The 11,288-nt window shown below is 44.0% G+C and overlaps 1 protein-coding gene across 1 annotated transcript in view; it reads left to right on the forward strand.

Moving 5' to 3' along the window:
• Positions 1–10,649, forward strand: part of LOC306660330 (ventral anterior homeobox 1-like) — a gene marked incomplete at both ends in the record, with an annotated part of 30,975 nt that extends 20,326 nt beyond the window's left edge. The window contains one exon of the mRNA XM_079138433.1: positions 10,115–10,649. Coding sequence (XP_078994559.1) covers positions 10,115–10,649 — 535 coding nt within the window. The remainder of the gene's footprint in view (positions 1–10,114) is intronic.
• Between the last annotated feature and the right edge of the window lie 639 nt (positions 10,650–11,288).

Consider the following 11,288-nt stretch of genomic DNA (forward strand, 5'->3'; position numbering starts at 1 on the left):
TCCTGGGTGTTTTTGTTTGACTTTTTTTTTTTTTTTTTGCAATACTGGGGATCAAACCCAGGAACCTTGTACATGCTAGGCAAATGCTCTACCACTGAGCCACATCCCCAGCCCCAATATCCTGGTCTTTCAGCCTCACTGAGCAGTGTGACTGTGGGCAAAGGACTTCACCTTTCTGAGATTATTTCCTGATCTGTAAATGACTATAACCGACATCCTGCCTTTTAGAGTTGTGATGGGAATCATTTAATCACTCTGCTCGCCATCCACAGAGAGCACGTGCTGAGTGCATCGCTAATTTTATTATGGTCTTCATTACTAGAGATAAGCTAAAGCTGGGGAAAGAAGTGGAGGATTTTGGCCAAGTTATTCTCTCAAAGGGCCTCTTCATTGCAAATACTTATTGAGAATTTACCACGCTGGTCATTGTTTGAAGCACTTTATATGCATTAGCATTATTTTTTCAAAACAACTGTGCAAGATAGTGCCATCCCCCCCCCCCTTTTAAGTTTGAGGGAACTGTGATACAGAGAGGCTGTCATTTGCCAGGGTTTGTTGTTTTTTTTTGTTTTTTATCTTTTGCAGTGCTGAGGATCCAAGTCAGGGCCTTGAAAATGCTAGGCAAGTGCTTTACCACTGAGTTAAGCCCCCAGCCCCGATTTACCAGCTTTTAAAGGACAATCTTGTGAGACATAGGCAAGAAAAGCATCCTGGAGAGAAAGATTCAACTCAGTTACAGGGAGGGAGGCATAAGGAACATTTCAACACCTGACCCACTCCTCAGCGTTATAAGGAAGGGAGGAGTCAACGCCGAGTGTGAAAGGGGACGGGCACTTGTTTTTGTTGACTGTGACTGTCAGGCTGGGAAGCCCACTCTGCAGCCTACAGGAGCTGCTGCTTCTGTTTTGACTCCCAACTGTTTTCCTGGTCGATGATCCTGAGGCTGTTTCTGAGGCCCCTCGGTGGCTCGGGCCTCAACACAGGACACCGTTTGAACCGTTGTGTTATTAAGTTCAGTTAGTTGATCTGGTATTTTAAAATCTTGATCATGAGGGGAAAACACCAAAACAGAAAGACCAAAAAGAAGCCTATGCATAAGTGTTCTTACCTTGTTTAGAAAATACATTATCATCATCGTGGTTTATACTGGACGAATTTGGCAAAACCTACAGTAGCAGACAGGTCCTATGTGTGTGAGGAACAGGGCTGGGATGAAAAGACCAGCCAAATACCAGCCATGTGACTGTAGGCAAGTCATTTGACCTTCTGGACCTTGGTTCCTACATCTCTAAATAAGAACAAGAATTCCAAATTTGTTTATTTAATAAGATTTTCAGGAATACTCAGCATGATCCTCCACGCAAAAGCCCTTTGTTTACCATAAAGCACACCTGTTAATGAATTAGTTATTTTATAGCATTTGCTTATTAGGACCTATCAGTGGGCAAATACGTATTGTGGACCTTTTAGATGTGCTAAGTGTCCCTGCAGCTTCTGCGGTGAAGGACCAGGCTCTGCTTCAGAGAGCTGGCTGTCCAGCTGAGAACGTGATGTGTTTACATGGACACAGTAACCACACCTGAGATGGGCAGGGGCAGCTTTGTGGATGTCACTGTGGATTCAGGTGGTCTGGGACAGCTCTCTGGGCTGGAATGTGGATCTGGGCCGTGTGGAGCTGTGTACATCTGAGGTCAGGGGAGCCTTGTGTGGTGGTGACCAGAGGTGGCAGTGGTCCTGAAAGTGTGTGTCAGAGGTAAGGGAGATGAGACCAGCTGGAATCTCTTCCAACCATGTACTTCCCATGGAAAGTCAGGCATGTCAGACTTTTACCTTGGAGGCTATTAATGAAATAGTTTTAATAGTAATTGCAAATTAATGAGAAATTAATATTATCAGTCTTAGGGCTGAAACTTTCAGTAAATTCCACAACTGCCTCATTTACGTTTCTCACAACCTGGCGATGTAATATTATTATCCCCATCGTGTGGGTGGGGAAACAGGCTTGTTGTGAGCCCCTGGCTGGTCAGAACCAGGAGTCAAATGCCGGTTTATCTGGACCAATCCACTGTCTTCCATTACTGTGTGCCCCCTCATCTCTTTGTTTTTTTTTTTTTTTTTAAAGTGTTCTCTGCATTCATTTCTATCTAAGGGGTGTGGTAGAGATCATTTCACTTGGCCTCCAAAGCCCTGTCCAGATAGTACCTCTTTCATGAAAGTTCCCCTTTATCTCCAGTTTGCAGTTTTTCTTCATAAGGATGTCAAGAAGTATGCATTCTGAGCTGGGTTGTGGCTCAGTGGTAGCATCCTCATGCCTAGCATGCATGAGGCCCTGGGTTTGATCCTCAGCACCACATAAAAATAAAGATATTGTGTGCACCTACAACTAAAAAAAAAAAAGTAAGGATTTTTAGTTTGTACTTGCCCAACAATGAACCACAACTTTTTTTTTTTTTTGTTTTTTTTTTGGTGATATTTGGGTATAACAGGATCTTCCGGATCAGACTGATACTCAGCTATGTACCCAGGTACGCATCGCTGCCCAGCATAGAATGCTAATAACTGCATTCCAGGGCCAGAGCAAGAGCTCTCAAAACCTGTAACCACCCAGCCAACGTACCTAAATCTCATGTAATTTATTGGGCTCTGTTTCCATCAGGTAAAAATGAATAAGGAAGGAAAGAAGAAAGAAAATAAAAGGCCTCAGTTTTTATAATTGTTCTGCCAAAATGGTCCCAGAGAGGCAGGTGACGATAAATTCAGCGACGTGGCTCTTCACGTGGGTCTGGTTTGCCCAGCACCGGTCTCCTGGCCCTTTAATCAGATAATAGAAGCGACTGAAAGAGTGAAGGTTTCGGGCCAATAGTTAGGTGGGGTCCATTCTTCCCATTGATGCTGAAGGGATTTATGGAGGTAAGTCCCATTAATGTTAATGGAAGTTACATGTGTAATTCCTCTTTTTCATCACTGAGAGAATAGCGCTTTATGTGCCTTGGGTAATTATGGTACTGGCACTGTTAAGTTTTTTCAGTTAACTTTTTCACCTGCCTTTCCTGCTTGGATTCTTAAGAAAGGAACTGAATTCTTCCGTTCAAAAAGGAAAATTGCCAAAATATCTGAGAGGTGAAACAAATGTAACCAGATCCACTTGGTGGAGGGAAAAAAACAAGCAAGAAAACACTAGGACAGGAAGCTCGGGGTGCGCCTGCTAATTTTCAGATCCCAGGAAGCACGTCCCGGCTGGGATTTTCTAACAATGCAGGGCTTTTCACTGGCAGCCCATTTCCTCAGGTATTTGAAGTGAGAGGAAAAATAAGTCCCTGAACATTTGGCCAAATTCATTTCAGCGTGTCAGATTTAAGTAGCAAGGCTTCAGTCTCTGCAGATCCTAATCAGGAATTAATCTTGGTCCCTGCCTAAGAGGAATACTTTGATATCTGAGATTTGGTTTTCGAGAATCTAAAGGATGACTGACTTACAGTCTTCTTAGAACTGTAAGTCCTTGGGGTGTCCTCTGTCACGCCAGCCACTCTGATCAGAGCCTACAGCAGGCTCAGGTGTTCCTTAAGATACAGCAGTGCCCATTCCCCAGCTGGACGCGAGAAAGCCAGAATCCTAATCTTGCTATGGAGATAGGTCATTTTTTAAAACAGGGACAATGGCTGATGACTTTATGTCTACCACTTTAAAAAAAAAATTGATTATTTTTGTAATTAAAGGTAAAGAAAGTATCCTTTGGCACATGGCCATTTTCAGGTTTTGTGGTAACCATTAAAAAAAATTGATTATTTTGTAATTAAAGGTAAAAGAAAGGTATACTTTGGCACATGGCCATTTTCAGGTTTTGTGGTAACCATCAAAATCTCATGTGGGAAATGAACTTCATAGTCCCCTAATTCAGCCAACTGGCCCCAAAGCATTCAGCAGCCAGGAGCTTCCTTCTAGCACTTGGTGTAGAATGAGGTCAGTAGGTAATTTCAGCCACCCTGCCAGGAGCAGGCTCTTCTCTCTGGACAGCTCTGGGTTAGAAAGTTCTGACTCCTGGTGAGATAAAACTGTGTCTTGCTCTTGTTTTCCTTTACCCCCGGGGACCTTCTTCTACCTTGTCACCCACTGGCCCCAGCTCTGTCCTCTCGGGTCCCTCTTTTGCTTGAGAATCTTCACTGAGTTCTCAGAATTAAAATCGAGAACTTTTAGGGGCTGGCCCTTTCCATCCTAGAGACAAGCTGCTTGGCTTCCGTGGCGTGGCCAGGGCTGCGGCTCCTCACTCTCCAGCTGTTCTCTTGTCCCTTGAGTATTGAACCTTATTCCTCCAACTTGCCTCATTTCCTGAGGTTTGTGACAGAAGACCTTGTAGCCCCCCATCTTATCCTTGAAGTCTTCATACCACATGACTGATCTGTGTAGCTGCCTGTCCTGAAGGCCCCATCGGATGAACTAATCAAAGCTTGGAGAAGGACTCAGAAGCATATTATGTTGGCTGCCTTTCCAAAACAGCCCAGTGTAGTAAAAAGAATTCAACTGAGATTTAGGAGACCTGGATTTTAGCCTTCGCTCAGCTGTGGAAGCTCCCTATTTCACCTCCTTTTCTTCTATCCACCTAGTTATTATGTAACAGCCAAAGTGATCTTCAAGTATCACATAATTGCATTATGTCACTTTAAATTCTCCTACTTAGGTCTTAGCCCCAAATCCTGAATCTTTCCTGAGGCCTAAAAGGTCCTCTGTGATCTTGTCTACTACCCCGCCTCATTTTTACCTTTTTTCTGCTATGGCTTGGATTTCATTTTCCCCCAAAGGTTCATGTGCTGGAAACTTGGCCCCAGTATGGGATTATTTACTCCAAGTCACGGCTTTTTTTTTTTTGAAAAGGTCATGTAGTAGAGATGTTAGGCTTTGGGGCCTACTGTCTCTGTTGCAGTCATCACAGTGTGAAAGCAGACAGAGGCACTGCAGAAAGGAATGGTTATAGCAGTGTTCCAATAAAGCTTTATTCATAAAAGCAGGTGGGGGGCCAGGGAAATAGCACAGTGGTAGAGCACTTGTTTCACACATGGATGTCCTTGAGTTCAACCCCCCAGCGCCACAAAAACAAAACAGAACAGGTGGTATTGGCCTGACGTTTGTGGTTGGGCTCTGACCTGTGTGTGCTGAATGGTTTACATGTACTTACTGAAGAGTTATGGAAAATAATATTCTTCTAAGACAGTTCCCCAAGAAAAATGGAGGGACTTGTGACTCAGGAGGAGATAGGGAAAATTGGCCCAACATTAACCTTTCCCAGTGCATTCTTTCCTGATAACAATGGACCCTGGGGGAAAGGGGTGGATGTGGAATGCTGGGCCCTAAACCTTCACCTTCTCCCATGGCAAATTAGTCCTAAATGACAATGGGCAAGATTTGAGTACTCATCCCTTGGGGTCTGGTTTTAACCTGTACAACTAGCCCCTGACGGTCAACACTGCATGTGTTGGTTTCCAGTGAGTACATCATCCTCATTGGACTGTACAAAACCAAAATCCCCTCTGTAACTGATGGGTCATTTTCCCATCCGGAAAATGGGTCCCAACCACCCAAGTCCATGAAGGAATAAAGGCTTCCCTGAATTTGTTGAGGCCTGCTTCTTATCCTTTTGCACTTACACTTATTGTCCGTGACAATCTGATAGTTATTTATCCATTATATAGAAGTAAAGTAACTTGTCTGAAGCCACTCACCTTGTTAAAGAGAGAATTAGACTTCTAAACCAGACTTCAAAGATTAGAGCAAGGAAGTGATCAGTAGAGTTGAATTCAACAAATACTCATTGGGCATCTGCTATGTGATTATAGTAGAGTTAGACACTTGGAATGACTAGCACCTTTATATCTCACTTATCTCTAGTAAGAGTTTAAAATAATTGAGGGAGGCATCAAGTTGTGGTAAAAAAATGTGAGTTTTGTGACTCAGATATGACTCAGATCTTAACCTCATTATATTTTAACAGTTTTGTGAATTGGGAAAGTTACCTTAGTTCTAGCCTTAGTTCTTAGCCTGAGACCAAAAGCAAACAAAGCAATATTGGTCGATGCTAGGCCTCCGTTAAATAATTTTTAAATGAGATTTTATATTCAAAGTGATATATGCTCATATTCAGAGTGGACTTTGGTACACTTATTCCATGTTTTTTACAAGTAGTAGACAATGAAAAACAAGGTGCTAGGCTTGGGATATAGCTCAGTTGGTAGAGTGCTTGCTTTGCATGCACAAGGTCTGGGTTCAATCCCCAGCAACAACAAAAAAAAAAAATTGCTGCTGAAGAAGTTCAGTGGTTTGTGGGAAAGAGGTTCCTGACCAAAACAGGACTTCTGTGACTTTGGTCTTGTCTTTAGTCTTTGGTAACATTAAAGAGACCGGATGTTGATGGGTGGAATGTCCTATTCCATAGACAAGGCCACATTGCACATTGTAGGCCTCTCTTGAAAGCACACCAGAAGTATTTTTCTCTGCTCCTAGAGGCAAAACACCTTGCCGTCCTCCTGTGCCTCTGCAGTTGTGAGGCCCTTAGCTTCTCACATGAAGCACCTTGCAAGTGTCCTCAGCAGGGTCTCCCAACTCTCATGCCTTTATCTGCATCAGTTGTGCTAAGGGGTGGGGGGCGGCGTGCATTCAAAAATCGCCCAGGAGATTAAAGTATAAACTGGTTCAATGTTGAAAATCTGGCACTTGGTGCACTTTCAGTAATCCAGAACCTTTTCTTTCTGCTTTTATCAGATGAAAGGCAAGCTACTTTGAACCAAGAAGGTGATGGTTGAACTCTGTCAAAAACCTCAAAACCTTACCATTGCCCATCAGGCATCTCATTAGCATAATGTGCCACCCAAGGTGTAAATGTAGATTCTCTAAATTGGCACGTAGCATAGATAGTATTTGACCATGTGCTAAGGAGGACGTTTATTATTTGACAGGTGATCCAGTGAATTAGAAGTTTTCTGCAAGAATTACCATTCTTTTCTTTTCACCTTTTCTTCCGGAAACTGAGAGTTGTCATACAAATTTAAAGGAAGTCATTGAGTTAGATGTTATACTTCAACCAAATCAGACCATGCGTTCCAGCAGAGTCCTTGCGGGTGGAAGAGGATGGGGATCTGATTTTCATAAGCATGTCAGTTTGGTCAATTAGGATGGAAAAAACAAATGTCACAGCAAGCCAAGTTCAGCTCTCAAAGAGCCAGATTATGAGCTGCAGTAATAAAATGGAGAATCTGAGAATCTGAATTTCCCTTTGCCCGGCTCTGGGGCTTCCTTCCTTTCTTTGTGTGGACGCGCGCGTGCGCGTGCGTGCAGCTTGGGTGTTTGTAGAACTCACTTCACTGGTATTAAAGCTTTGTGCGATTTCTCTAGGATCTCCATGATGATGTTCCTCTTTTTTAATTCCTGAAATTAAAATGTGTTGGAATGCGTGGCTGCCTTTCACTCCCTCCTCAATGGACCCTTTAGTTCTTCACACCAAGGTGTCCTTCTTCAGGGTGCCAGGTCAGGCTACCAAAACAGCTTCTAGGAGGGGATTAGGACCAATTAACATCTTTGTACACAAAAGCCACTGGCAGCTGAACAGGCAGCCTGGTGGCGGCTCCGGAGCTGCATTTTAAATAGGGGCCTTCTGTACTTGGGTTCAAGTAGGAAGAGGTGGAGAAAGTTTTTATTTATAATTGAAAACGCTGTTTTTGGATAAAGTCGAATGAAAAGAAAAGCAGTGTTCAGAAGTATCTAACAAATACCATTTGGATGTGGGTCTAGATTGTCTGCAGTTCCATCGAGGAGGATGCACTTACAATACAAGCACCTCCTTGGCACACACTGAGATGCGGTGATGGGGCTCCCCATGACAATTTTGTCCTTACGTTTCTCTGTTTCTCTTGTTCCTGCTTAAATTAAAAAAAAAAAAAAGAAGAAGAAGAAAAGTTCAGCTGGATCGAAAAACACAAAAAGGAATTACTCCAAAGATATATGGTCTTAAAAGCCAGAAGCCTTTTCATAAGAAGTCTATCACATGGATACCTGTACCATACAATCTTTGTTTGGGGCAAAATAAAGTGGAGTCATTGTGCAAAGTTTGTTTACTTTTAACCCTTCAGTTTGAGAGAGGTCGAGGTATTTTTGTTTTCCTTTTTAAGCACAGAAACCAAATTGTTATGTTTGGGGCTTTTTTTTTTTTTTTTTTTTTTTCCTTTGGTAGCAGCACTGTATCTTTCTGTGTTCAGGAAGACTGGAATCAGTAAAGATGTTAGAGTAAAAACAAAGAGATTTTTGTGACCTAAGTAATTGGGCAGAGTCTTAAAAAGAGATCTGGGTGGAATCTCTTAAGATGACTGTTGTTAAAGATGTAATGGGACCTATTTCTACACGTGGGTGATGAGTTTCCAAATACATTTTAAAGCTCAAGGACAAAGTAGGAGTGTTTTTAAATCCACTTAATGTGGCACCTTCTCGGCTTCCTCTGTTGCAAGGCATGTTGCTTTCTCTACGAAAGGAAGTCCTAGAAAACAAAATGCTGCTTTCAGCATCTTGTCTAAAAGACGACAGTGGGGACCCACGGGAAAAAATAGAGACCTGAAAAGAGAAATTAATTAATATATGGTAGACCAGAAGAATGATGGATCCCAAACCTACTGAATCGGGGTGGCACTTATGAGGAAAAGTGGGACCACCTGATATTCTAGTTCCCGACCTGTTATATATTTTGGTTTTATGGAAGGAAACGATGAAGAGAATAGTATGCATTTCTCTTTCAATGGCTTGAATGGAAAATGTTTTTAAAAAGTCAGCCTCCTGGTCCCTAATCTAAATTATGGTCATTTTCAGTTTCCTGGGTTTTATACATAACTCTAGATTCTTCTTAGTGTGATATTTTCGAAGCAAACCTTAATACAGTCTCAATGTGTGGTTTGCCCCCTGGGTTCTAGTTTCAGATACTGTATTGTGAGTCCTCAGACGTGTTGAGTCCCCCTAATGTTAAATGGTAATTGCCAGAAGTATAGGTGGGGATGGAAACATTGTTATATTTTGTTCATTTTTCACACTTCAACAGTTATGCCTTTTTCTCTCTTGCTGTATGCTTATTAGGGTATGAAATGCAGGTGTGTGGGAAATGGCTAGCGGACATTGACAGGTTATTTTGTTGGTCACTGCCTAATTAGTAGCATAGTGGATGCACCCTGCTAAGCTTTAGTGTGGGCCAGCATAGCTGGTCTGTTCTAATTTCCTACGGCTTTGATATTCGCCAAGAGATTGACGGTTTACACAAAAAGCCAAGGCCCGAAGGAGGCCTGTGGAAACAATGAGCCTTCTTGCTTGTAGACACCACAGATGTGAGAGAAAGCTGGCTAAAAACAATCGCCTGACACTGTCTAATTGTCTCTGATGTCAGCGTCATTAATATTTTCCCATGTAAAACGGAGAAGGCCAAGGTTGTATCCTCCCTTTATTTTCAGGCACATGATTATGTAACTTACCAAGATTAAGTGTTAATCGTATTTGAGCAATAAAGAAACTGACGCTACCTTGGATTTAATGAATATGTGCTTAATTAATTTTGACAGCTTTTATCTTTATTACCTTTGGAGTAAACCTGATCAGAATTAATAACATTTTTTCCAGTAATTAAAATCGCAACTCACTGAATGATAACGAATACTTACTTTTTCTTTCCGAGTGCAAACCAGAGAAATGAGGCTGGAACTTGGCTTATCTTAGGGAGCTTCTTAGGAGCGTGTTAAGCAATGATCAGAACAAACGCTTTGGGATGTCGGCTGAGCTTTTCAATTAGACGACTGACCCAAGTATTCTAAAGAGATGTGCGCATAGTGTAGAGGCACAAAATTACAAGGCTACCCCTGTGAAACTCCAAACCCATTTTTATCTACAAAATGGTTTTAAAGATTTTCTCCTGAGGAGGGGAAAACCGGGGAAGGTGAAACCCTAGGAAGAACTAACAGATTGGACTGAATTTCAACATTTTTTTTGCAGCGGAAGATCTGTAGTTTCCTGCAGCGCTGATAATACTTCAATCCAAACTGAAGTCTGTAACCTGCCATTGTAATCAGCAAATATTATCATACGGTTTGCAACCATGCAGCAACATCTGTGACACCAAAATAAGTCAAGGCAGAAACTCGGAGACCGCGGCCACGTGCAGCGTGCTGCGGCTGTTGGAGCAGGGCCGCCTGCTGTCGCCGCCTGGCCTGCCCGCGCTGCTGCCACCGTGTGCCACCGGCGCTCTGGGGTCCGCGCTGCGCGGGCCTAGCTTACCCGCCCTGGGCGCGGGCGCTACCGCGGGCTCGGCAGCCGCCGCAGCTGCCGCCGCCCCAGGCCCCGCGGGCGCCACATCTCAGCACCCGCCGGCTGTGGGCGGCGCTCCCGGGCCCGGGCCTGCCGGGCCGGGGGGACTGCACGCAGGAGCGCCGGCCGCCGGCCACGGCCTCTTCAGTCTGCCGGTGCCCTCGCTGCTTGGCTCGGTCGCCAGCCGCCTGTCCTCCGCCCCATTGACAATGGCCGGTTCGCTAGCCGGGAATTTGCAAGAACTCTCCGCCCGGTATCTGAGCTCCTCGGCCTTCGAGCCTTACTCCCGGACCAACAATAAAGAAGGGGCCGAGAAAAAAGCGCTGGACTGATTTTAAGTGTTTCCCTGTATTTATATTTATAGTATCTATTGTGGTGATTATTTATGGACTGAAGCGCGTTAGGCGCCCAGGGCTCCTGCTCAGGCCTCCTGGCTCCCACCAGGCCTCTGACAGCTCATCTATCCCACAGGCTCTGCTACCAATTTCATCTCACTTAGGCCCCCTCCCCCCCACCTTTCCTCCCTGTTCCAGTCCCTCAAACTTCTTTCTGAATCCAGGAGTGATCCAAAGAATTGGGGAAAATGCCCGAATTAGCCAACCAATGCCACTCCCTGGAGGGAAGAGACTGGTTTTAAGTCCAAGGCACAGGACACCTGGTCTAGATCGGGCTGCTGCCGCCGAGCGAATTATTCCTATGAATATTTGAGAGGAAATCTGCACGCAAATGAAAAAGCTTACAGGTTTCTTTAGACCAAAAAAGGAGGACACTCCTTCCTCCTGCCAGAGAAAGTAGGGCTTTCGGAAGTCCCAGGGCCCCACTTTGCAGACCTCTTTGGATAGTCGTGCACACTCAGCTTCCTGGCGAGACACATCCTGCCGAGTTTTCTCCCCTTTAGGAAAACTCCAATCACCGTGTCCCCTAACCCCAGGAAACAATAAACTGAGCATCATGGTAGGCATGGTGGTAAT

This window comes from Sciurus vulgaris (genome assembly GCF_902686455.1).
Source record: "Sciurus vulgaris genome assembly, chromosome: 4".
In the NCBI taxonomy this organism is placed as follows: Eukaryota; Metazoa; Chordata; class Mammalia; order Rodentia; family Sciuridae; genus Sciurus; species Sciurus vulgaris.